Below are 27,697 nucleotides of genomic sequence, written 5' to 3' on the forward strand. Positions count from 1 at the left end.
CATAGAATACAGGAGGTCTGAGCCTGTTTGATATCGGTGGATAACGCATGGAGCGCTGGTGAAACGATCTCACATGTGGCGACCCCAAGGAATTCATTTCAGGTCGCCAAATTCTATCTGAAGCAAATCCCGGTTTTAAGCTCGCTAAAGCTTTAAAGGGTAGGTTCAGGCAATACCGATATTTCAGTTTTTAGACATATTAAAGCACCCAACAGGTATATTTATCTCTCTGCCGGTTTGTTATGGGTTTTTTTTCTTCTTTGGATTAGAGAGATCTCATTTTCCCTGTTAGATGTTCAATTTAACTCATATAAAAGCCAATGCAACAAGAGTGGCAGAAATGTAGACACAATCATCGAAAACTCAGAAGTGGGCTGGAACAGAGGCCAGAGACTATTGTGGAAAGGATATATGTATGGTGTCCCAGAGAGATCCAAGAAGCCAGTGGGGTAATTTAGCCCCATCAGACTCTACCTATAAATATAACATTTTCTTCAACCTGGCCTGCCCCTGCAAAGTTGACTGGCCCTTTAAAGGAAATCTGAAGCGAAAATAAACGTATGAGATAATAAATGGTATGTGTAGTACAGCTAAAAAATAGAACATTAGCAGCAAATAAAAGTCTCATGTTGTTTTCCAGTACAGGAAGAGTTAAAACACTTGAGTTGTTATCTATGCAAACGAGCTTCTCTGAGCTACTCAGTCCTGTCTTTTGAATAGCTTAAACATCCAAGAAACAGACAGCTTGAGATAAGGTTTTATCGCAGGAAAGTTCAAAGGGTATTTAGCTCTGCTCTGTTTTACAGACTGTGGTTTGTAAACTGCAAATATGACTGAATGATAACATTTTATAAATAAAGCTATATAAACTGAAAATAAAAATATGGGACTTTTCTTTGCTACTAATGTTCTATGAATTATCCGTACTACACATACAATTCATTATCTCATGAGTTTATTTTCGCTTCATTGTTGCTTTAAGTGTAAGTATCCATCGTGTGGCTATAAGAAAGCAATAATAGTTTACACTGGAGTTTGGAGCATTAGACAGAGGCTTAGTATTAACAAGACATCCACAGAATATTCAAACCCATTGCTGCCACAGACAGATTGTAGACAAAAAAACTAAGCCAGTATACAATCATTTTGTTTTTTGTTTTTTGGTTGGTTTACCGCATTAGTACCATTCCTATTGCCCGTCTTCTCAACAGCTGAAATAGTTAAGTAACAAAATAGAAAGAAGAAAAAGTTGTTAACCCTTTAACTGCAAGAGATTCTGCAAGACATTTCAAGGCAATCTTCCTCAGCAGCAAACGGGCCACACAAGAGAATTTGGTAAGCATCCCCTTTTCACAGTATCATCTTTCTTTTAACCCCCGATTACACTTCTTAACTTTTTTCCATCACATCTAAAGCTAAAGCTATAATGAGGCCCATGTCCCTTTGAGAAAGTTCAAAGTTCACCTTTCAACATAAACGTCAAATAAAAAAAAAGAAAGCTAAAAAAAGTAAAAACAAAGAAAAGAAATATGAAAAACAAGAGTATTTTTTTTTTTTTTTTGGTCTTGTTTGGTTCCTCTTTTTTTTTTTCTTAATCCATCTTTCTGATAAGTCCTCCACACCTCTTGTGGAAATTTTTTGGTATACGGTTTGTTCCCCCTCTTACATGGCGCTTTCTCTGAAGGTTCGATAAGTTTATAGTTTTTTTTTTTCAAAAACACTTTGGCACAGAGGAAAACAAGAAAAGAACGTTCTTTGAAAAACTCACAAATAAAAATAAAATGGAAAAATAACATGAGAAGTCTTCAAAGAGGCCGTTAAAGCTTTTGTTAATGTGGATGCAGGAGGGACAATCTAGCCTCCTCGCACCTCACCAAAATGTAAGTTTTTTTTTTTTATTAATTTTTTTTTTTTGGTTTCAATAACATTCCCTCCTTGAGTTTCATTTCAGTAAGATCGGCTTCTTCAGATGAGGTATATAAGACAGAGAAAGACACACCCCTGCAGCCCTCACCCTTTAACCCCCATTTTATCATCATCCACGGGTGTCAGGGCACAGAAGAAGGGGGAACGTAAAATTTTTGGTAACACTATTTCTTGGTATACATCCTCACTCTGCCAACACTCAAGAGTCTGTACTTTGGCACAGCGTTAGCAAAGATCAAGTTCTTGTTTGGTTGGTTTTTGGTATTTTGTTTTGTGTTTTAGTTTCATTTTTGGTTTGCTTTGTATGTTTGTTTTTTTTTTGGTATTTCATTTTTTGTTTTTTCGTCCATCCGCGGAAATGTGATCCTGGATATTTATCCCATGAGACAAAGGCAAAAAAATAAAACCAAACACTTGGCAGCATCATAAATAAATAAATAGAAATTATGGAGAAAAAAAAAAGATAGGGGCAATAAAGCAACGCAGCTAGAATACATCAAGCCTGAAATGCCATTGTGCACAGAGTTCATATATATATTTATATAAATAGAAAATTAACTAAACAAATTTGTTGAGAGGGGTTGAATACAAAAATAATAGGTAGTACTTTAAAATAAAAAAAACAACTTTTTTTTTCCTTTTCAAATCAAAATGGCAGAGATTGGAAAAAGGGACAACTAATATGTGTATATAAAAAAAATCAATTACAAGCAGAAAATTATTTAGGGGCCAGTTTATAAAAGGGTGAAAAATGAAACTGTTCACCATTCACCTCTGACGTTCTGCACAAATGCCCTTATTTATAATGCATTCATTATATAAAATTGGCTTCACATCACTACTTGCAACGTGCAATTTTGAAAAATGTACAGAATTTATAAAGCAGTGGATGTTACAGACATTTAACAATTGGCCTAATGAATCTTCCCAACTTCTGTTCTGAACTTCACTAATAAAAATCGTAGGAAGACCTTTTTTTTCAGAAATTGTAGCAGTCCAAATTTGTGATAGATTTGACCCTAATTTGCTGAGCACCCATCCAATTAGTTTCATTTTCACCATGAATAAAAAATTGCTGTTAAGCTGTGTAAAACTTCAGCATACGCTGCCATCGGAATGTGGCAATTTTTTTTTATATAAACCGACCCCTTGTTTTCTGCAACAGAAATAAAAAAATATTTGCTGGTAAAGATAAGTTTAGGATAGGGAAGTTTTTTTTCTTCTTATAAATTAACACACTGTAAAAAGGAAGTTTAAGGGTAGGGGCTTTAGTGCTGGCTAAACATAAAAATCTATAAATAAATCTGCATGTGTATTTCTGAATTATGGACATCACACATATACACAGAGTTACTCTGAGGTTCTAAAGATATGTTAGGCTTTGGATAAAGCTGTCATTTTGGTATTTGGTGTAGAAAACGGGGCACTGGTGTGCATATAGGGTAAGGTGATCGCACCCCAACCCCTATATGTCGCCCATGCAACCCACCTCACTGAGCGGACACTTTCCCGCTGAGGACTCAGCCACTCCTCCTGAAATACATAACATTCATTGCCTGTAATAGGAGAATGCAGAACGTGAGGAGGAGGAAGGCAGACGGAGGTTCTCCCTGCCCCCATTCTTAGCTCATACTCATCTGTAACTAAAAAAATGGCACAAAGCTCAACATGACAAACAAGATAGAGCAGAGGGGTTTAGTCTTTGGGTATTCCTTTGGTTGGGGAGCTCTGTACACCCCACTAGGGGTGCAGCATATTTTTGGTTTCTCTGAAGTATTTCCGAGGTTTGGGTTTTGGTTCTTATTTGGTTTAGGTTTTTGTTGTTTCTTTTTTGGTTCTTCTTTTTGGTTCCAATCCCCCCCTCCACGCATTTCACTTCTTTGCTGGGAGGAATCAGGGGGAGAGAGGCATTGCCTTCTGAAACACGCTTGTGCCTCTAACCCCCTATAGTATCCAAGAGCCTCTAGGCTAGGTGCAGGCTCAACATGGGTGCTGGTGGAGGTTGAAGGGGGAGAGAGGGTTTCCCTCTCAATCACTTTCCCCACTGTGCTGGGAGCCTCCTGGGCTGTGCTGGAAGGAGGGCATGGCAGCATCTCCGGAGGAGGCGGTGGAGGAGGCCGGGGAGAGACTTGGGGTGCCACCAGCAGATGCAATGCGTCCAAGACCAGAGCTAATGAGAGGGAGACCTCCAGGGTTCAGGAAGAGTGGAGAGCTCACCAGGCTAGAGGAGTTGGAAATGCTGGAACCGCTGGCAAGGATGAGGTTACCGCTGGCATCAAGACTGGATATTGGCAGAGAGCCACCACTGGCCAGAGCTACAAAGCAAGAGGACAAAAGACAATTAGGGTAGAAGAACAGGACATGGTGTACACAAAAGATTGGAGTATTCTATTAAAGCGGTTTACAAAATAATATGTGCAATCAAGGCTTAAAAAAGCTCATGGAGGTGGGAAGGAATTATCAAGCAAGGTTGTATTGCAATGGGGGGCTTTTCTAGTGAAAATCCAGCTGCTATGTGCACATTAAACTTTTTGCAAGTTTATTTCTTTACTGTGCGCTTTACCTTAATCCCCAGCATCAGAAAAGCAAACCGTCAGAAACAGGACAGGAATCTAGGGCAATTGCTAAATGTTGGTGCAGTGAGGGCAAAGGAGGAGAATGAACTAATCAACCTTATGTTACAATCTGCTCCTGCAGGTGAAACTAAAAATTCGAATATGGTGCAAAAATAATTTCAGTAAGTCAACTTAAAAGGTGAAATTAATATATATGCAATAGCAACCCTTTGCAGGGATTTTGGATGAATTAGCCAATTAGAGTCTGACACTTTGAGTCTAGAATATTGAACCTTTTTACAATAGTCTAACGGTCTGAGATTTTAATTTTGGGGTTTTCCTAAGCTGCAATCCATAAGCATCAAAGCTATAACAAATAACGGCTTGACATATATCGCTTTGCATGTAATGAGTCCATTTCATATATTAGTTTCACCTTTTAAGTTACTGAAATAAATGGACGATATTCTAACTTTTCAAGTTTCATCTGTAATTTTCTGATGTGTGCTGTACTACAGAATTGCTAAATCTCTCCCCAAAGACTCACAAGGTGAAATATTAAATCTAGTTTTAATTACATGGGGCTTCTTCCAGCCCCTAGATGTCATTTGGCTCCCTCCCTGCGTGGGCACGTGCCCGTCCTGCACAAGTACGTGTCCAATGTCACCGGGCATGTACTGTGCCTGCGCACGCAGTACTCTCCCAATGACATGGGCGCACGGATGCGCAGAAGACATCAACGGGTCGGCGAACCTTAGAGGCAGCCAGCGGGACACCGGGGAGGACCGGAGCTGGGGGGAGGGACCCAAATGACATCTAGGGGCTGGAAGAAGCCCCAGGTAAGTACAACTAAATTTACTATTTTGCCTTGCAAGTCCTTTAAATGAGTATTACCAAAAAGTATTCCATGTTTTATCATAATAGCTGTAATGTATGCAGATGATGGAATTTTTTATCATTATGCCCTCTCCAAAAAAGGAAATAATCAGAATAAAATGTACAACTTTTATAGAATACTCCAGAAAGAAATGAAAGACAAGCACTAGTGTACTGAGTGAATACAACAAAGATACGACAATATAAGGTGATTAGCACTGTTGTGTTTGATACTCTATACAACATTTACGTGATTGATAAAAATGATAATCAGCTTTCACAACTAGAGCTCTACCTGGACTACATCTCCCATAATTCTTGGAACAGCAGTGTTTGGCTGTGACTGTACAGACTTTACAGAAAATAGCTGTGAAATCTTTTTTCCCCAGGCTAGGCTAGAAGCTTGACTTTAAATTGTAGCACTTTAGTGGTGTGTGACACCAGAGGCATTGCTAGCCCCAAAGATCAGTGGCACATGCTCTGGATCTATTCTAGGGCACTCCTGATGTCCCCCAGGCAGAATAGAGGCACCACAGCACCCAGCATGGCATCCCACAGTACCCAGCATGCCCCACAGCACCCATCATGGCACTACACAGCACCCAGTATGCCCTATAAAAAGGCACCATAGCACCCAGCATGGCACCACGGCACCACAGCACACAGCAATGGGAGGTATGCTATGGTGCCCCTATGTGGGCATATTGGGTGCTGTGATGCCATGCAGGGTGCTGTGATGCCTTTATGGGGGCATGTAGGGAGCTGTGCTTCTTCAACTGAGTCATGCTGGGAGTTGTGGTGCCTCAATGGGAGTCCCGTGGGAGCATGGGAGGGGTCCACTAGACTAGAAGGTCAGGGAATGCTATGGGGGGGGGGGGGGGGGGCGGAGCAGGCCAACCCGCCCAGCGGAAAGCCAGACTAGATCCACATTATGGTGTATGGCCACACCCATTTTTCGGCTGAACTGCCCAAAAGTGCCTCGGATCTCATAGGATCATAGCAACTCCCTTGTGTGACACCATGCTACAGACCAACAAAGAGAGTTTTCAGGCCACCTTAGCCAATCCTCGATTCCTGGTATCTCCTTTCAGTCTCAATAAAGCTTCACCCTGCTCATGTTTGGAATTATGGGTGTTGTAGTTACGATGTCCTATGGCACTCTTTCTCACACATTGCCCAGAAAGTTCAAGTCAAGAAACCACTTTTTGAGGCCCACAAACACCAATATGGAATGTGCTGGAAATACCACAACCCATCATGACATTGATTAATGGAGATGAAGCATGCCATGAATGGTCATGTGAGACTCAGAGTTCATTGTGTAACTCCTCCTCTACTACAAACCTTGTATGGTGGCCAGTGGGTTTCCAGCCATGAGGGCCGGGTTCAACCCCGGACTGACCCCGAGCACCGTGCCCCTGTAACAGCAAGAACATGGAGAAGAAGGGAAAAGTCTATGTGAAGACAGCTTGAGAAATTTAAAATGCCAGATGATTTAAAAGCCTTACCAAGGCAAAGTACAATGCAATGCCATAAAACACAGAAACCAAATGTTAACTCTCATCAGTTTAAAATAATCAGTTACCACAATTGTGAAGTCCTTGGCACTGATAGCAATAGCATACCTCTGCTCTTAGCAGCTTTGTAGTGGTGAGGTTGGTAAATAGTAAGTGATTTATTTGACATCAGCTACATAGACCAATACAAACTCTGCGACTGAGTGACTAGGCAAGCTTTTCCTTAGTTGTGTTTACTTTTCAGTCTGTTACTCACATACAACATTACAACTGCTTGAGGGCTGCGACCCACTAGGAATCGCTGCATCGCTTTAAAATCGGCGCAGCACTGTGTGCAGTGATTCCAAGAGCAATTGCATTTCCTGGCAATTAGAGGCGCTGTACAGTACACTGTACAGTGCTTCTGATTAGCAATTCTGTTGTTTTTTGTTTTTTTTAAATAAACTTTTATACTCACCAGGTGTCTGGCTTCTGTCATCAGCCCTGCCCCCTAAAAGGAACAGGTCATAGGTGCATCTCTAGGACCAATCAGAGAAGCGCCTATGACCTAACTCCTTTAGGGGGCGGGGCTACAGACGGAAGTCAGACACCTGGTGAGTATAATAAAGTTTATTTAAAAATCTAATCGCTCAACCGCCCAAATCGCTTTTCAAATTCATTTTGCAGCGTTTCTATACTTAAAGAACATCTGTAATGAAAAAAACTCCCCTGGGGGTACTCACCTCGGGTGCGGGAAGCCTCCAGATCCTATTGAGGCTTCCCCCGTCCTCCTCGGTCCCACGGCAGAGAAAATCCTCCTGGAGCGGCGGCGATGTAAATATATACCTTTTGGCTCCAGCGCAGGCGCAGTATCCGCTCTTCCCACGGAGATAGGTGAAAATAGCCGATCTCCGTCTGGCCGCTCTACTGCGCAGAAGCAAGTCTCCTGCGCCTGTGCAGTAGAGCGGACCCGACGGAGATCCTCTATTTTCGCCTATCTCCCAGCTGGAGCCCGAAAAGGTAAATATTGCACAGGCTGTCGAATTTGTCACCTGTGCTTTCCGGGGGCTGCAGTGGGACACAGGAGGACGGGGGAAGCCTCGATAGGGTCCAGAGGCTTCCCCCTACTGAGGTGAGTACCCCCCCAGGGAAACTTTTTTTTAGTACAGGTTTTCTTTAAAGTGGTCTGAAACTCTGACATAACATTCAATAAAAATGTGTTTTCCTACTTTTTATTACTCATACAGTTATCATATTTGCTTTTGTGCATAAGTAATATTGTCTGTTTACAAATTACAAGTTTCCAAAGTGTAGTTTATGGTGCCCTAAAAGCTGGCATTGCATTTTATTCAAACTGATTTTTATAATATATTACCAGCTTTTAATGAGCTATTCTGAACTGTGTGTGTATATCTGAAGTACAGAGAGTTTCTTTTCACTTGTTTGCAATGGCAAATCGAATTGAATCGAATCGAATCCCGATCGGACATGTCGGATTTAATCGGATCGTAAATAGAATCGTAATTGAATCGTATAAAGAATCGTATCGCATAGATGGGGCTTAACACTGTGTTTGCTTACATTCCAATGTTGTTACAATGTGTGTAAAGATGCTGTTATCTTCAGTTTAGATGCGGATTTAAAGCTGAAAGCAGGACAACGTGCTTTGTTTAACCATATCAGTGATGTTGTGCTTAAAAAAAATTCTGGAATAGTAGCTTTCAAGCTGTGAGGAATCTTTTAGAGCAAAGCAGAAATGCTGACTTTCAGACCACTTTAACATTGAGTGCATACACGCCTGAAATGCTGCATGTCCTGCGATTACCCCCGATGGTAATTGCAATAATGGAATCAGTCCTACTCAGATACATTGGCAAAGCATTTTTAGGAATCGCCGGCGATTGTCTGTGATCCCAAAATGCTGCCCAATGGGTCCCAGCCCTTATAATCTGTATTAGTAGCATGGTGGCAGCTACTTATTCTGATGTCATATCCCAGCTTTAGAAGATGAGCATTAGGATAAGGGGATCCCATAGCATTATGACAAGGTGACCATGGCATTATGGACCAAGAGCCAGGACAGCTGCACACTGGTGCCCACAACACATAGCTGCTGCAGGCCACATGACCTACTAAGCTGGGCTTAGGTCATGCTGAAGGAAACTAGAGTGCCACAGAGATCCTTGTTAAAAAGCATAAAAGCGAGATTATCAAGAATCTATTACTCATCCACCTCCCCTAATATCCAACAGACTATCTACTTAATAGTTCCTGGTGGACCTAACCTGGAAATTTAGTTTCCCTTTAAGCTAGCCATAGGCAACCAAATAAGACTGCTGGGTGGTCAGATTTATGCTAAGCCGAGCCATATCTGACTACATTGACTAGCAAGATATACAGAGATTAGTAGTTCCTTCAGCAGCTGGAAGACCAATTATTCAACCCACTGCTGTACATTTCATTCTTTTTTAACGCATCACAGAATAAAATGTTCCCGCATTTGCAGGCACTGCTCTGTGTTGTGGAGTGAAGCTGCTGTCTAAGGCGATTATGTAGCATCTCTGTGACATGCCGCTAATAAGATCATTGCTCCCAGCTACCCGTGCTGTCAGACACATTACACCACATCTATGTGATCCTCTGCAGCTGCTGCCAGCATCATGTAATGCCTGCCGAGGAGCTGCACTGCGATGAGTGAAGGGTTCATCCTTACATATACAATATAACTCTGCCTACTGCTCCGGCCTAAGGAGAGACTCAATTAATACAATGGCAATATCCAGAATGTATTATATACCTAGTGCTGAGATCAGGGCAGCATATTGGCATGTCAACCTTAAGGTAATCTCTAGAGTTAAATACAGCATATATCCTATAGACCAAACAATGCAGACACAATAGTGAATTGGTAGCTTCCACCTACCAATTCCCTCCATTAGTTTCCCTGAAGTAAAATCCCTGTCCTGGGCTGCTGTAAAACAAAAGAAAAATACCTTGCTATGTACTAAACTCAGTGTGATTGGGTCGGTCTTGCTCGTTGCACTAAAGGGGGCCATACATTACTTGATTTTCCAACTTGATAGACCATTCGATTTGATAATTTTATCGAATCAGGGAGAACTGATTGTGTCCCATTGTGCTTGATTGACCTGTTTGAAACCACGGTATGTGGAATCTATGCCATATCTTCGGCTCTCTGATGCGGTGTAGATTCTATGCCGCGGCTTACTGCGGTCCCTAGCCGATTGATAGTCCTGAAGGAAGTAAACTCAGTTGTCATGTGACAGCCAAGCTTCCGCCTATCGTTCAGGAGCCATATTCATTGGCTCCTAACCTCCTGATGACTGTGAGCCAATCACAGTGATCGGGAAGGAAAGAAATTAAAAAGAGCCTGAGGTGGAAAGGACCAGAGGCATCTGTCCCAAATCAGTTAATGGAAAGGGGACAATATCTTGTCGAATTGACCAATTTGCTTGATCAGGCAGAATGGAAAATATTGGTCGACTGTTATACAGTTCACATGATTTTGATCGGCACATAATTGATTTTTTTATTTCAGAGCATGAAGGCACAACATCATTCAGATCAATTAGTGAAGGAGAATGGCATAGGATCTCGCTTGTAGTGTGTTGGCCACTGGTCGATCAACTTTTGATCAACCATGCGATCGTTGATCGCCCAATAAAGTCAATTGCTTGGGGGAACATCAAGTAATATATAGGCACCTTAAGAGGCAGCTGGAGCACAAAACATTCAAAACGGTAGCAAAAGATGTACTGATAAGTAAATATGTGCTGGCAATGTACAGCTCAATCCCAGCCCAATCTAAGTATCAGCTGCAAACCTAAAGCTTTATGGAGCTTCTCTAGGGTGTGAGGGGGAGTAATATGTGCTCGAATGATTACTGTGTCCTATTGGTGGTGACCACATGATCACGTGCCATTTCCAGTGGTGGACAAAACAGGAAACAGAAGTGGCAAATAATCACTAAAGATGGTCAATGAGATGCAAATTATTCAGAGCAGATGACATTTTTTACGCTAATGCTACGGAAAAAAAATGCCATACAATTGAAGTCCAGTTTGTCAATATATAACAATATACTGTGTGTTCCAATTAGGTGTGATAAGTAGGGATAAAGTTATTGCTGACTAAATAGGAACATAGCTAAATTGTCAAAACTGCTCTGTTCCATAAGGGGGAACACAAGGCCTAGAGGCAAAGTGGTTATGCAAATTTACGCAGCCTGAAAATGGGCCACAGCAGCAGCATATGGACAGTTTTCAAGCTGTGTACGTTTCTATAAAATTAGTATAAATGATCTGCTTGTAATTATTTGCTTGGATCATCTTCGAATTATTTGCACCCCACTGACCATCCCTAGTGATCGCTAATCAATCTGCAAGTCTCTGATTAGCTGCTTGCAGTCACATGATCATGTGTTCTTTCACCTTCCCGTTTTATACTAAGTGGTTTTGCCTATGGGAGAAACTGTATAAGTACAAGTATGCAGGTCAGGTGATACTCCCAACCTATTTATCTCAAATGTGTATCTTAAAATTTATTGTAGCCAAATAAACACCCTTAGAAACTGGCTTCAGGCGGTCATAAATCACAAATGTCTTGCAGGTGTACTTTATTTTACATTAGCTATCTAAGTGTGCATGAGGGTTTGAAGGCTTTATGTACAATGCTAAATCTAAACTATCCCATTGTATGCAGGTACATTTTATCGCACTACAGCATCTGTATTTCCATTCATTATTTCACCACTTACCCTGCACTGGGACTAAGGCCTGTCAGGCTAAGCCCAGAATGGGTGCTGCTTTGGGGGCTGGCGCTTGTGCTGTTGCTTGGTGGGGGTGTGGCAGAAGGGGGTGCTGTGTTGGAAGGTGGACGAGGATGAATGAGAGACCCAATAGTGGAAGGTAAGGTAGTCACTGAAATACAAAGAAAGACATACATTCACTGATCAGTAAGTTATGGTTCTGTAAATGTACTCTGCAAGTCCAAATAAAACTGTACTGTACTGTAGCACTTCTTACAAATCTAGATTTGTAATTGCCTGGAAAAATATTTGCGTACAGGCCTAAACGGCTAAATTTAATTTTCAGTTAGGACTGAAAAAGTAGGTCCCCTCCCATGCTAGTGCAGTATATTATGATGCATGCCAGAGGTGAATTAGTGGAACATGCTGCCCCTTAATATGATTGATACACAAGGTGGTTATGATTAAACTGATAGTGTACAGGAGCTCTTCGGGACCGGCCGTAACTAAAACTACGCCACAAATGTGCCCGACTAAACCTGGTATGACATAGTTTTAGGCCGCGCGATCCCAAGCACAGGATGCAATAGCTAAAGACAGCAAAGCTCTGTACCATGGTCAGGAACAGTTTTCATTGGCTCCTGGCCTCCTGATCACTGTGAGACAATCACAGTAATCAGAAAGTGCAAAAAGGAAAAATAGAAAAAAAAAGAAAAAAAAAAAGGGGGGTTCTGGTCTTTAAAGAGACTCTGTAACAATTTTTTCAGCCTTAGTTCTTCTATCCTATAAGTTCCTATGCCTGTTCTAATGTGCTCTGGCTTACTGCAGCCTTTCCTAATTGCACTGTCTCTGTAATAAATCTTATCTCCTTTCCTCTGTCGTGTCTGTCGGGCTAAGGCTTGAATGTGTGGAATGTGCAGGGCTGCTTGTGATTGGATAGAAGCAATACACACCCTCTGCAGGCCCCCTGCACACTCTGTATGACTCACACACTCTGCTTATATGAGCCTATCACAAGCTGGTTAGTTTGTTTGTAAACACTGCCTAAAACTGTTAACCACTTCACGACTGAGGGGTTTTACCCCCTGACCACCAGAGCAATTTTCACCTTTCAGCGCTCCTTCCATTCATTCGTCTATAACTTTATTATTACTTATCCCAATGAAATGAACTATATCTTGTTTTTTTCGCCACCAATTAGGCTTTCTTTAGGTGGGACATTATGCCAAGAATTATTTTATTCTAAATGTGTTTTAATGGGGAAATAGGAAAAAATGTGGGCAAAAATTATTATTTTTCAGTTTTCGGCCATTATAGTTTTTAAATAAAGCATGCTACTGTAATTAAAACCCATGAAATGTATTAACCCATTTGTCCCGGTTATAAAACCATTTAAATTATGTCCCTATCACAATGTTTGGCGACAATATTTTATTTGGAAATAAAGGTGCATTTTTTTCAGTTTTGCATCCATCCCTAATTACAAGCCCGCAGTTTATAAAGTAACAGTGTTATACCCTCTTGACATAAATATTTAAAAAGTTCAGTCCCTAAGGTAACTATTTATGTTTTTTTTTTATTGTATTTTTTTTTTTTTTTAATTACAAAAATAAAAATAAAAATTGGGGAGTGTGGGAGGTAATGAGTTAATTTATCGTGTAAATGTAATGTTTGTATATGTAAAATGCTTTTAGGGTGTAGTTTACTATTTGGCCACAAGATGGCCACAGAGTGTTTGTTTACATGCGACCTGTAAGCGTCCGGAAGGACGCTTACAGGAAGCAGTAGGAGGCTGGGAGACTCACAATGATCTTGCTGTTTCTGAAAGAAGCAGCAGATCATTGCGGGGGCTTAGATCAACGAATGGGAATGGATTTTCCCGTTCATTGATCTCCGGGCGAGCGGGCGGCGGCGTGCACGAGCGGCGGGTGCGCGCGCACGAGCGGCGGGAGCGCTGACAGCGGCGGTAGCGCGGAAGGTACGGATTTCTCCGTCCCTGGTTTTTTAGGAGGGAAAAAAGGGGCGGAGAAATCCGTACGCGTGGGGGTAAGGTGGTTAATTACAAGCCAGGATTGCAGCAGAGAGTGGCAGAAACAGCACAGGGGGGCACAGGAGAAAATAAGGAATAGAATGGTATGCTTTTTAGTGTAAGAATATTAGAGTACAGATTCTCTTTAAAAAGGGACCAGAACACTTGGTCTCTTTCAGCAATCCAACTGGGGGATGCACTCTTTGGCCACCGATTAGTAGAGTGGACAATTTTGAGGAACCCAGTTCAAGTTTGCTTGATCACTCATTTTCTCTAGTTTTCCGACAGAAAGTATAGAAGACAGAAACCCATGTGTTGGCCAAGCATCTGGCATCTCTAGGACACGATAATGGACGCTATTTTTTAAGCCTAAATGCACTTGAAAAGGTTTTTTTGTTTTTTTAATATGCATTTAGCAATATTTTAAACAGATTATGCATATAATACATTACAAAAGAAAACAAAACTATTTTATAAAATAAAAACTAAAATCAATGACTACAGCTAAAGTCAAGCCTCTCGGCTGACTGATGCCCTTGTGATGGTGACACTCTAGAAGGGAGGTACTGTACACAAATCTATGTTCTATTGAAATTGGAATGATGTATAGTCAAAAAACAATATATATGTGCCCAAACTTTGGCTTTATAGCCTAAAGCGATTACAGTAGCTTATATTAGGGATGCCGAGACTCCAGTCTTCAAGGGCCGAGGTCCTCACACATTTTTGGCACAGCTCAAATTAATTGATGGGTCTGAACTAGGAAAGGTGTGATTCATCAAGTAGAAAACATAGTCCATCCTAAACACCGACCACATGAGGTCTTCATATATCTCTGAGAAATTCCAATGATGGAATATTCCAATCAAAATTCCCAGTTCTGCCCAACTCCTAAGCCTGACGATGGTACTGGCCTGCATGATGGATTATCCAGAGTGCAAAAAACTAAGGAAATTCCATGATGTAAGATAGTAACCCCATCATTATGGCCATGTGTTGAGGGTAGAGACATCAATTACTGCACAGAAAGATCACTAATAGAGTGACTGAGGATCTAAAGTCAGCAGCGGATTCAGACTCTGTTTAAAACGGAAGTAACAGGCTTGGATGGAGATGGTCTAATATAAAAACAAACATAAACAGAAGACATGAAGGGTTATACTTTGTGAGGAGAAGGGTTGTCTGGTTACCTGTTGTGCTGAGAGTACTGGAAGCCTGGGAAGTGAGCGTGGGGGCAGACACCGGGGGTGACACCTGGAGCAGATCGAGGAAAGGAGGAGAGATGAGACAGTGAAGGGTGGATGAGGAACACAGGGCAGGCAGAAGGTAAAACAAAGGCTGCTGTATGGTGCAGGACATGTGAACAATATTACACACTCATAATCCCTGTTATGAAAACACCCAAAGGCAATCCTTAAAGGGAAGGTTCAGGGTGAGTGAAAAAAAAAATCAAAATCCACTTACCTGGGGCTTCCTCCAGCCCGTGGCAGGCAGGATGTGCCCTCGGTGCGGCTCCGCAGGATCCCGGTGGTCTCCGGTGGCCGACCCTAACCAGGCCGGCTGCCATGTCGGGCTTCTTCTGCGCTCCATTCTGCGTTTCACGGGGGCGCGCTGACGTCATCGGACGTCCTCTGAGCTTTACTGCGCAGGCTCAGTAGTTCTGAGCCTGCACAGTACAGCCCGGAGGACGGCCGATGACGGCAGCCGGCCTGGCCAGGTCGGGTCGGCCACCGGAGACCACCGGCATCCTGCGGAGCGGCACTGAGGGCACATCCTGCCTGCCACGGGCTGGAGGAAGCCCCAGGTAAGTGGATTTTAATTTTTTTTTCACTCACCCTGAACCTTCCCTTTAAAGGAGGGATTAACAGCCACAAAATCAAATTCCATTTACCCACTGCTCAGTGTTTATTGTGCATCTAGCAGCCTTACCCTGCATTGCAAGCACTCCAATCTATTCAGAAATGTTCCTGCTGTAATAAATCTTATCTGTCAGCCTGGCTCTATTTGGTACATTGACCACGAGAAGGAAGCTTGGCATCTCCCCTCCCATACTCCTGCTCCTCACTGATTGGCTGAGGGCAATTCAGTGTGAAGCTGCTGAAACCTGATCCATGCTTGTGCTCACCTGTTTACAGAGCAAGCAGCTATTACAGAGCAGATTTAAGGAGAAAACAAAGTAAGGGAGGAAATGACATCAGAATTAGCTCCAGTCAGAGGGAAAAAAATGGAAACTGATAGAAACAGAATTATCTTTATTTACTATATAAAAGTCACTGAAATCAAAACGTTGACAGTACAATACATCTGTTATGTAAGAAGAACAAGTCTACTTTTATATTTTTTTCCTGTCATAGTATGGCTGACCCTGCTGCTTTAAAGTGAACCTGTAGTGAGAGGGATATAGAGGCTACCATATGTATTTACTTTTAAACAATGCCAGTTCCCTAGCTGTCCTGACCATCTTTCTGCCTTCAGCGGTGTTTGAATCACACACCAGAAATAAGCATACCGTTAGCAAGGACAAATTTATACTTTTCTGCTCCTATACCAACTTTGAGGCTTCGCTTTCATGTGCAGTTCCCTCTTCAATGTGTAACACCCACGTACAGCAGCCCCTCTCTTTCATGTAACTTTCCATTGTCAGCCTTCTGTTCATACACAGCAGCTCGTTATGATGCTGATGATGTTAAAGGGGAGCTTCAGCCTAAACATACATACTGTTATTAAGTTACATTAGTTATGTTAATTAGAATAGATAGGTAATATAATCTTTTACCCACCCTGTTTTAAAAGAACAGGCAAATGTTTGTGATTCATGGGGGCTGCCATCTTTGTCATGGGGGCAGCCATCTTTCTGGTTGAAAGGAGGTGACAGGGAGCATGAGACACAGTTCCAACTGTCCTGTGTCCTGATAACCCCTCCCAGCTGTACGTGCTAGGCTTCAAATGTCAAATTCAAAATGTAAAAAAAAGAAAATTGCACCAAAACAGCAGAACGAGAACAACAACATCAGAAATCCCATCATGCTTTGCACAGCATAAGGGGAAAACTGCCCAGGCAGTTTTCTTCTGTGCAGCTAAAAATGAGGCTTGTATAAGAGAAACCAAGTTCTGATGCTGTGAATCTGTTAAAGAAACACCAGGCCTTTTCAGTTCTGCTGAGTCGATTTTTAGTCTGGAGGTTCACTTTAAGGATAACACAGGAACAGATTTGTTTCATTTTTCTGACTGTATCATATGTGATGTCGGCTACAGCCATTCTGGCTTTGGGGAAAGCTGTGTTTGCTGTATGACAATAAGAAGTACTTTGGAGTTTCTGTATGCAGTTCCTCTGAGAGTGGGTCACTGCTAATTGGATTGTCTGCATAGCTTTTGAACTCTTTGACATGTAGACACCCAATTGTCTCAAAAGACAATCGGACTAATTGAATCTGCCAACTTCATAGGCTATCAGGAAACGCTGCAATTTACATATGACAGCCTGATGCAATGTGGAAAAGCCTCACTTCACAATCTTTTGATGTATGGACTAGACCTGTGGAACTGTAGACGTTTGCCTGTGGGAATTGCATTTTGAACGAACACAGGATTGCTTTGAAGTCTGCGAAGTGTGACAGGAAAAGCCTTGAAATTCGATGTCACAGTCTGGGAAATTGCGTTAGTTGTGGGACTTGTACCCTCAGGCACCAAATGGGCCTATAAGAACCTGCACAGGTCCTTCACAACTTGTAGTTGTTGGAGATAGCACAACGCTAGGACTAACCTGGTTCCTGACCAGAAGTTGCGTCCTCCCGCAAACAACGTTCAGATCGATATGCTGGTAACGTTATCCCATTTTTATGCAAATATTCTTGTGTGTATCTTTGTAACTTTTATCATTGTAATGTTTACTTTGTTTTTGTAAATCTTTTGTATATATTTTGGGCAACACTACCGTATGAGATTGTAATTGCATTGTGTGTATGGGGCAATTTTGCGCTCGACAGCAGAGTGGCTAACATTATTGTTCGGAACGACTGTTAGTGGTTTTGCTGCACGACAGTGTAACTTGCATTACAAGTCAGTGCCTGATTGGGCCGTGTTACTGTACAACTGTACTGTGTGTGTGTGTGTGGCGTTCCCGTATTCGGCCTAAAGCGCAAAGCTGACCCAAATATGAAAATGCGGATTGCGCGCTGAGCACTCGACAGCCGAGTGGACGTGTCTAGCAACAGCTAGTGGTGGCAGTGAGAAGTGTTTGAGGGGTCCCAGCCTTGTTTTTAGCTTGAATAAGGCTGCACCCCGCTTGATCTGGTCAAACCCGCAGTCGGGAACCGTGTACGCAGGCGTGCCGGTTCCTGACACACAGTAACCATCTTTTTTATGTCCAGCCACCTCTTTGGGTAGCAGCCACCCTATGCCTAAACCTGTGTAGCCTTTGCAGAATAGTGGCCCTGGAAGTGTGGTCAAGCTTAAGTCAGATCACGTGATCTACATACTAGTTCTGGGGCTTAAAGAGACTCTGAAGCGAGAATAAATCTCGCTTCAGCTCTTATATATAGCAGGGGCATGTGTGCCCCTGCTAAACCGCCGCTCTCCTGCGGCTAAACGGGGGTCCCTTCACCCCCAACCCCCTCCCCTGCAAAATCAACGACCAACTCTTCCTGGAGGCAGGGCTAACGGTTGCAGCCCTGCCTCTCAGCACGTCTATCAGACGCGCCGCCTCTCCCCCTCCCCTCTCAGTGAAGGAAGACTGAGAGGGGCGGGGGAGAGGCGGAGGTACACGTCTGATAGACGCGCGGGAGGCAGGGCTGCAGCGGTTAGCCCTGCCCCAATGCGGAAGCGCTTCCCGGCTGCACGGAGGGGATTTGGGGGATCAGGGACCCCCGTTAAGTCGCGGGATAGCGGCGTTTTAGCAGGGGCACACATGCCCCTGCTATCTATGAGGTCTGAAGCGAGATTCATTCTCGCTTCAGACTCTCTTTAAAGCAAACTCAAGGCATACCTAATGGAAAATAAGAAATGAGATGCTAACCAATGAAGAGGAAAGCTTTTGGATCCTGTGTCCTCCTCAAGACCTTTGCCGCTGCCTGGGACCCTCTTAAAATTTGCACCCAAACTCCCTGCTGTGGCCGTGTTACACCAATGCGGGTATGGCCAAGCCTTTGCAGTAACATGGAGCTGCTCATAAACGAGCTCTGGCTTACTGCATTGGTGTGGCACGGCCAAGCTAGTGCACAGTGGGGAGTGCAGCCACAATAACCTATCCGACGAGCTCTTGTGGGATATGTTCCAAGGGTCCATGCGCAGCAATAGTTGTCTCCAGGAGGACACATAAAGCCTCTGGACTATCCAGAGGCTTCCCTCTAAGTAGGTAAAGGTCTAACATTTTTTTATCCACCTCAAGTTCACTTTAAAGTATTGGAGGTAGAGGATCAGCTAAACATTTTTTTTTAAATTTGCTTTAAATTTCAAGCTCAGCCTTGTTCCTTCTCCCTCCGAAATCTAGACAGAAGGTAAAACTGAGGCTGCTGTATGGTGCAAGACATGTGAAACAATGCTACACACTCAGGATCCCGGTTATGCAAACACCTGAAGGCACTACTTAAAGTGGCCCTGTAGTGAGAGGGACATAGAGGCTATCATATTTATTTACTTTTAAACCATGCCAGTTCCCTAGTTGTCCTGTGAACAACCCCCCAGAGATCTATAGACCCATTTCCCAGGGGAACAATAGGATACATGTCCTGCTGGTTTTCTCCCCTCAGCATAGGACAGAATATGCTTATGTAAGTCCCTTGCATCTGTAGTGAGTGTAGAGGGGCTTGGGTCACCACATGTACACCATACAGCTATCTCCATTATGTCATGCATATAGGATAGGATGGTGTCTTACAAGGTGTGTTCCATACATCTGGCCCTTGCTCTGGTTGGGGGGAATGAGTGGCAAACCGCTACATGGGTTGATGCGCTTCTCCTTCTGCCGGCGGTTACAGAACCACACACGGATCACTTCCTTTTCCATGTTCAGCTGCTCAGCAATCACCAGGATCTCCTCGGAGGTAGGTTTCTGGTTCTGTAGCGCAACCAACAATAAAAACCAGATTACATGAGGAAACATCACAGATTACAAAAAGACTACAGGAAGAAGGATGTAGCAGTGGTTAAAAAGCACCTCTCTTAAAGCAAATTTTAACTGTAACATACTGTGGTAAGCTATACCAAAACTCTGACCAGAAAAAAAAAGCGATTCTCAACACATGTTCACAAGTTTTGTTTAGATATAAACTGTATTATAAAATTACACAAGTCTTTAATAAAAGTTTTTTCTTGTGTGATTTCGCACTTAGAGAGTATGTATACCAATGATGCGGTGCGTTGCCTCGGACAGCATCAGGGGCGTAACTAGGAGGGGAGCAGCTCCTGAAACTGCAGTGGGGCTTAGAAGTGTGGGAGGGCCCCAACTACTAACCTTCTCTTTCTCTGATACTCCAGATCAGGTGGTTTTGTGGCTACACTTGTTATGGGTGTGAAGATCCTGATGGCCAAACTTGTTTTATGAGCCTTGTAAGATGGAGGCCCCGGCTGTGAGGGTCACCAAGAGGAAGAGTTGTGTACAATGAGGGGCCCCATTTAAGTTTTGCTAGGGGGGCACGATTTGTAGTTACGCCCCTGGACAACATAACTAGATAGCAAAAGTGATGCACTTCTATTGTAATGGAACATTCACATTGGCACTTTAGCAGTGCCTTGGAATCCATCAGGCATGCTGTGTGGTGCTGGATAACATGTGCGTTTGCAGCAGCAGTGTGGTATACTTTTCATGAAGTTTACACTTTGCTTTATGTGTGCTCAACTTTTACTCTCTGTGTTCAACTCTCTTCTGCGATCCTGTCTTTGCAAGGGGGCAATGCCACCAATGTGAACCTAGCATAAGGCTACATCTGGGCAGCTATAGAATCCATATCCACTTGTGTGCTTTTTTGTGTGCAAAAAAATGCATTAAAGCGCACTGTAATGAAATTTAACAGACCTGTTTACATGAAATGCGAGTTTTTGCATCTGAATGATAGCGTTGCAATGCGGTAACAAAAACGCACATCGTGGGTTTTGCATTCTGCAGGCAAATTGCGTTCAATGATTGTCAATTTTCAAAATATATGCATAAAAACGCATTGAAAACACGCATAAAACCCATGTGAATAAACGCATGCGAAACACTGATTCTGTGAACGCACAAGTGGAAATGGGCCCTTACTGTTTCCTCCCAGCTGCTTCTGCCCAGCCACATATCTTTAGTGGCCTGCATGGCAACCTGTCTCTCTCTGCCTCCCTGCAAGTATGTCTGCATGCATGGGACACCCAGGCAAGGTCATGTATGGTGAGGCAATGGGCTACCTCAGCACTTGGTCTTGGCCACTGTCTGTAGTGATGGCACCCAAAGAGAGGTTTATCCAGGGGAATAAGCCGTGGGGGTAAATTACTTTTATTAGGCAAGCATGAGCCTTTTTTCTTCCCCGTCAGGCTTGTAGTGCTTAAAGCGGACCTGAACTCAGAACATCCTCTCTGCTCTAAAAGATACACAACAGCATAATAACCTTTAAAGAAAAACATTTCTTTGTTACAGCTCATACAAATCCTGCAATAAATCTGCAGAGTGTCTACTTTCTGCTGTCATGGAAGCAGACATATTGTTAGCATCCTGTGTTTACCATTTAGTTCTTTGCGGTGGCAGTCAGCTGACACAGTTAAGGGATCAAATTATAACTCGTGACTAGTATCAGATGAGTGGGAATTAGGCTAAACTCTCTAAATACATACAGGGTGCATTTCTATAGGTTTTACTTCTGTCCTGTACAAGAGCTCAGGTCCACTGAAACCCATAAAACCCTGCTTAGTTTGCTTAGGCAAGTAATCAGGATGTGTAGCAGTACATGAGGCTTTACAAAATGGCTTTAAAAAAAATAAATTCCACGCATTAAAAAATGCTGCACTGTTAACAACCATTTTGAATCAGTTCAGGGCAACAAGAAGGTGTGTGCACAGGAGTAAACAGCCAAATGTGTGTGAGGCCCATCTATGAACAAGGCTAAAACAACTAAGGCCTTTTTACAAGTAGGTATTATAAGAACGCAAACGTTATGGTCAGGTCAGGACACTTAGGTGTGTAAAAATGTCAGGATTTTAAGCCTTGTTCTCAGAAAGCCATGTCAAAATACTTCACAGATTACACAAATATTTTGAAGCATTTCTTTAATGCTTCCATTTCCTCCTGTGGTCCTTCACCCTGGCCTGAGATACTTCAGAATACTTCACAATGCAGCATAATTTAGTGTTTGACATGTTGCAATGCCTTTTGTGTTAACAGCCACTCAACATGAAATTCCACTATTGCTGGGAAAAAAATCCTTTCAGTTCAGCTTCATGCAGAGCTAGAGTTACTGGTACATCTTATTTCAGCTTGCTAACATGAAACCATTAGTCCACACGAGATATGGTACTGTCCAAATCTGCGGTCAGTTAGTGGATTGTTTCAAGTGTGGAAAATGAGTAACATGCTCCTTCACCGTGCAACTAATTACTGGGGCAGGAAGATGGGAAAAGTCTAGGCAGTCCATACCTCTCAAGAAAGCACCAATTCTGGACTAGCAAAGAAATTACATTTTAGAAAACGTTGAACCAGAAAAGTGTTGTGGAGTAGCGATTAAAGGACAACTGAAGCGAAAGGGATATGGAAGCTGCCATATTTCCTTTTAAGCAATACCAGTTGCCTGGCAGTCCTGCTGATCCTCTGCCTCTAATACTTTTAGCCATAGACCCTGAACAAGCATGCAGCAGATCAGGTGTATCTGATGCTGGGTACACACGAGAAGATTTTCCGTGCGATTTTCTGACCCAATCGTATTTTTGCACGATTCTGCACTCAATTCTCTTATCTTTTTTACATTCACTGCTATGAGAAATCGAGCGCAGAAACGATCAGGAGCAATATCGGACATGCCAGATTTTATCAATCTGATCCATCTATCGCATGGAAAATCGTACCGTGTGTATTAGGCATGACATTATTGTCAGATCTGACAAGATTAGCTGCATGCTTATTTCTGGTGTGATACAGACACTACTGCAGCTAAATAGACCAGCAGGGCTGCCAGGCAACTGGTATTGTTCAAAAGTAAATAAATATGGCAGCATCCATAATTCTTCTCACTACAGTGGTCCTTTAAGGCTGGGAGCACAACTGGCTGTTCAGAAAACTATTAGTTTTCTGCATTGTGCGATTTTTGTTTTTTCTGTGTGTTTGCGATTGCATTTTTTTTTTTAGTTTTCAAAGGATAGAAAAAGTTGAAAACTCATTTGTGTAGGAGTTCTTGCACTACAAACCTATCCATACAGATGTAAGAAATCTAGAGCACAAGCAGTCTTCTGTGCGCAAACCATGGTCTCACCATCTACTTCCTATGAACTTCAATTTTTCATTCTCTCTGAGTGGACAGTTCATTAATGCTGGAAAATGTAGTCTTACATCAATTATTCTTCCTTCCCCTTGTGAAATAGCCTAGTGAGCAGTACTGCAGACCTAAGTGCCATGTGGGGTGGTGGCTGTCAACTGGCACATGTGCTTTGCTGTGCTGCAGAACTATGACGAGTTGGTTTGTTGATGTCACTGACTGATGTGGTGGGTGTTCCTGGCACTGTGTTCCTTGCCTGTGCACTGGTGTAGATAGCAGTGATGACATCACACATACAGTATATAATCTGAGACACTTGTGCTATGATAGCGCATGTACTGTACAACCTACTATTGAGCAAACAAAACAAAAACTACATTATAGTGAAGTGCTGTATTATCTTATTTGCATGCAAATGTGTATGTTGTCTGAAATTGAATGTGTGGTTGTTTTTGTTATGTGTATGTTTTTGTTATCAGATCAAGAGAACTGCACACGTGTAGGGGGTGGATGCTGGTGCAGGATTCCAAGGCTTTAGTAAATCCACAATCCAAAGGATGTACGCTCATGTTTGTCTGCCCCATATTATGACAAAGGGGACCATATTGGCCCCGAAACGATCGTCGGTTACACAGCCAGATGTATTACGTGTGTTGGGACAATAAAAGTTAAATGAAGTTCCATAAAGTTTGTGTGCAGATCCCTCCCTTGGATTGTATGTTTTTTTTTTTTTATGACATGAGCAGCAATATAGAGTGAGCTATAAAGTAACGATCTATCTTTGCAATATAAATAGCCCCACACAGTGTCTTATACACTTCTCTTCCTTCTCCAATTATCTCTTTCAATATTAGAAATCTCTCTATTACCGCAATAAAACTTTTCTCCAGTGCGAAGCGCACGTTTGTCTCAATGCTGGTGCGTTTCTTGCGTCTTCGGCCAGGGAGCCCTTCATATCCTCCCCCAGGGCTGCTCAGTGGGTTGGGGCTGGGTAGAGTGCTATCCACAGACATGGATTCTAAGCAGAGAAACAGATACTTGTAATATACATAAACCGGAGCCAACAGATATCAGGTTGACATGCAACATGCAAGCCCTGTCCTTCTTACCTGCATCACTCAGCCACTTCTGTAACAAGGGTTTTAGCTTGCACATGTTTTTGAAACTTAGGTTAAGTGCCTCAAATCGGGAGATGGTCGTCTGAGAGAAGTCATTGCCATACAGTTTGCCCATAGCCAAGCCTACATCCCCCTGTAAAGAAACAAAACCATTGCATTTGTAACACAGCTACCCCTACATTCTCTCATGGCACTGTAGGCTACTAGCTTTAAAGTGGATCTGAGATAAACTTTTACTTATTGCATAATTGTGTTCCTTTCATATAGTTTATAGGGCATTCCTCAAGCCAAACACTTTTTTGTTTTGTTTTAATACTCTAATTCCCTATAAACTAAACAAGCCTCACTCACAGCTCTTTTTGTGCCTTGGCACTGTAGCAAGGTATTATGGGAGCTCACTCTGGGCTGGAGGTTACTAGCCATTGATTTCAGAGACAGAGGGGAGGAGGAAGAAGGAGAGGGGACTGAATTTACACACAGGAAAGCTGATAGCATCTCCAGCCCTCAACCTGTGACAAACAGAACATGGCTGCCCTCATTGTATCACAGGAATAAATAATCATAAACCTGAAGCTGTTTGCAGCTAGATATGCTGTGTAAACTATCTAAACCTTAGATAAGATATATAGACAAGTTACTTGTTATGGTTATTTTTTCATTTCGGATCCACTTTAACAATATTTTCCTTCATTGCTGCCCCCTATATACCATGGAAAAGAAAGCAAAGACGGCAGACATCATCATAACTCTAAATCATTTCCCATACATCTTATTTGCACTGAAGGACATCCACAGCTATAATTATATGATAATTTCTGGCGATATTGATCCAGGGATTTTATCGGACTGCCATCTGAAGGAATCTTTTTCCTTTTTAAGGCTAATTGGCCCAAGCTTTGTAGGAGTTTTTGCATTCATCTAGATCATTTGGGATATGTGCAGTTGCAGGACAGGGTTGTACAGTTTGTTTTTTTCATGGATGGAAGTTTTTATTTTTTTAACTGAAGTATGTAACTACAGTATGTAAGAGCTGTAAATCAATGTAGTATAGCAAGAATAATGAAACTGCTATGCTGGAGTTGACCAGCAGAGGCTGCTGTTGAATGTTATACCTGTTTGGAGATGTTCCTATTATACACTCTTTTTCCTGTTTTCACCTGTCAGGAGAGTAATTAGTAGTTTGTTCCTCCATTACCTACAGTACTTCTCATGAACTAAAAGATTAAAATTGCCAATATAATACCATTTGCCTGCAAGTCTGGTGTACCCTAGAGGCTAGGTTTTCACTTTTCAGTACATGGAATTCGTACCCCAGGGCTACATGTGTTGGGATAAGTTCTAAGATTTAAAAATGATAACTGAATAAAGTGAATGGAAAGCATAAATGAATGTTTGGAATGCATTCCTGCACAATTATGGACGTTTCCTGACAAGTTCATGAGTGACAGGGGTACTTAAGTTGGTACCCCTACCGGGGACAGGGTAAACACGATTTTATAAAGGTGTACAGTATGTTATGTTGAGAAGCACTGCCCTAAAGCATATTAGAAGGCCATAATATTTACATCCATCCTGCATTCCTCTCATAAGCCTGGTAATTACAATGCAAATGAGGTTCAATGCAGATGTTAAGTTATTGAAATTGGAGGCTAGAAAATTGCACATAATTTAAGGGGCGTTAAAAAGATTCAGTTTTTTTAAATTAAAACTCAAATCTTGCTGTGGTGTTCTTTCTGTTAAGTAAAGGTTTCTTCCAAGCTCTCATGTAGACCTGCTGTATGCAGATTTTTCCTAATGGCAGACTGATGCACTTTTACATACGTAGCAATGGACGCTACCTGTAGGTCAGTAAGTCAGAGACTTCTCACAGCACTCAGGTTTTATTTGCTGGGCCTTTGAAATCTTCTCCACTGGTAGTTGACTGATGTCCAATTATTTTACAATCTTTTGAAATCTCGTCTCTAGACTCTGAGGCATTTAAAAACCTTCTTTTAGAAGACCACAGAGTGCCCTTTTGATCCAGGTGTGGAGATACCTCAAACGGTAACAACAAAGATCAAATCAAGCGAAATGTCTGAGGTTTAAATTACAAGTTCCTCCAAGATCCTCGCCAGCAGTGTTCTAGTCATTAGCACTTGATCTGGAGCAAATTATTTGATTTTAGGTAGTGACAAATGTAGTGGTGTAGCTTTTCCACATACAAACAGACTATCACAATGGAGTACAAAATAAAAATGGTGCATGGATATTTGATATATTTATACATCACTGCTGAAATAAAAAGGAAAAATATTGAAAGAATGAAACATTTCCATGAGGTGTAGGTACAGCTACATGACATAAGAATCCCCCTCTGATTATTAAAAAACCCCAAAAACGCAGTAGGGCTTATATTCAGCGGATGTTGACATATACATCAATGGAACACAACCTGTCTTTGACACACCACTGTTGCCCAAGAACGTATGTGTGCTATTCGTCAACTGTAAAGCAGGGCATCAGAAAAAATGTCCAGTGCTGCATGTAGCCCGGTGGACAGAACTGCAATGTAAAAATGTGATGCGTCTACAAATGCACAGATCTACTGTACTAGTCTGCTAGGGTTGAATGCAGTTAAATGAAGTTATCTGTTAAGCGGGCCTTTGTTTGCTGCATCTTTGCTCTTCATTGTCCTCCCACCTTCTGTTATTAATACACAAATAATAAGAACAGAATCCCTCTCTCTCACCTGAGTGAACCCCAGCTTAATTCTACGCTGCTTGAAGGTTCTTGCAAACTGTTCCAATTCCTCCAGGTCACTGGGCTCCTCGGGATGAGATGCTGGCTCTGAATGGGACAATATCGGGGGATCCTGGGGTCCTGGGCGGGACACAGCCTGCAAGAGGAAACCAATAGGCTCACTACAATTATCCTCTGAAAAGGGAAATACCTGCTGCAGACACGGCCATATCCCTTACCTGAGTGGGAAGACCGGGTCTTGGCTGACCCGGCATGAGACTCCCTTGGCTTTGTTGAGGTAGCTGGAAGAGATTTGGTGCAGAGAGGAGGCCTGGAGGAAACAAAGACAGAAGTCAGGGGAGCTGAATTTCATAGAGAACAGGGCTGTGGATATTGCTATGCTAGATGAGATATACATGCAAAAGGCTACAGCTTTTCACAAAATCATTGTTTTACCCCTTGAAATTCTTGCAGAAACTATCAGGGTAACGTGGCCACATGCCATACAATTCTTTAATTATCTGTTCAATTCAAGAATAGCATTCATTTTTTTGACTAATTGTAACAATTCAAAAATCTGACCAATGTACCACACACACCTCTGTTCAATTTTTCCCCAATCATGAATAAAATAATTGAAAGTTCACAAAAAAAAAATATTAGAACTGCACATCAAGTAATTGACAATCCACCACACACCATACAATTCTTGATAAAGTAGGTCTGAAATTTCCAACATGTCCAGTCTCCAAAAATCGAAAAAAAACCTTGGAAATTGGA

At 42.3% G+C, this 27,697-nt stretch overlaps 1 protein-coding gene and 1 long non-coding RNA gene across 20 annotated transcripts in view; one reads left to right on the top strand and one right to left on the bottom strand.

Annotated features, from left to right (window-relative positions):
• Positions 1 to 27,697, top strand: part of LOC137521770 (uncharacterized) — a 193,550-nt gene that overhangs the window by 135,198 nt on the left and 30,655 nt on the right. The window lies entirely within an intron of this gene.
• The window catches only part of POU2F2 (POU class 2 homeobox 2), a 330,684-nt gene that overhangs the window by 10,620 nt on the left and 292,367 nt on the right, over positions 1 to 27,697 (bottom strand). For 14 of the 19 annotated variants that reach the window (XM_068241474.1, XM_068241471.1, XM_068241469.1 and 11 more), the window contains 10 exons: positions 27,157 to 27,248; positions 26,928 to 27,074; positions 24,191 to 24,332; positions 23,951 to 24,099; positions 19,526 to 19,705; positions 14,841 to 14,904; positions 11,631 to 11,793; positions 9,777 to 9,824; positions 6,702 to 6,775; positions 2,532 to 4,241 (listed from right to left, as the gene is read on the bottom strand). In XM_068241474.1, coding sequence (XP_068097575.1) covers positions 3,955 to 4,241; positions 6,702 to 6,775; positions 9,777 to 9,824; positions 11,631 to 11,793; positions 14,841 to 14,904; positions 19,526 to 19,705; positions 23,951 to 24,099; positions 24,191 to 24,332; positions 26,928 to 27,074; positions 27,157 to 27,248 — 1,346 coding nt within the window. In that variant the 3' untranslated portion in view covers positions 2,532 to 3,954. Of the gene's footprint in view, positions 1 to 2,531; positions 4,242 to 6,701; positions 6,776 to 9,776; positions 9,825 to 11,630; positions 11,794 to 14,840; positions 14,905 to 19,525; positions 19,706 to 23,950; positions 24,100 to 24,190; positions 24,333 to 26,927; positions 27,075 to 27,156; positions 27,249 to 27,697 lie in introns of those variants that run through there. The other 5 variants (XM_068241483.1, XR_011022196.1, XM_068241482.1 and 2 more) reach the window with 5 other exon arrangements.

The sequence above is a fragment of the Hyperolius riggenbachi genome, chromosome 6 (genome assembly GCF_040937935.1).
Source record: "Hyperolius riggenbachi isolate aHypRig1 chromosome 6, aHypRig1.pri, whole genome shotgun sequence".
Classification (NCBI taxonomy): domain Eukaryota; kingdom Metazoa; phylum Chordata; class Amphibia; order Anura; family Hyperoliidae; genus Hyperolius; species Hyperolius riggenbachi.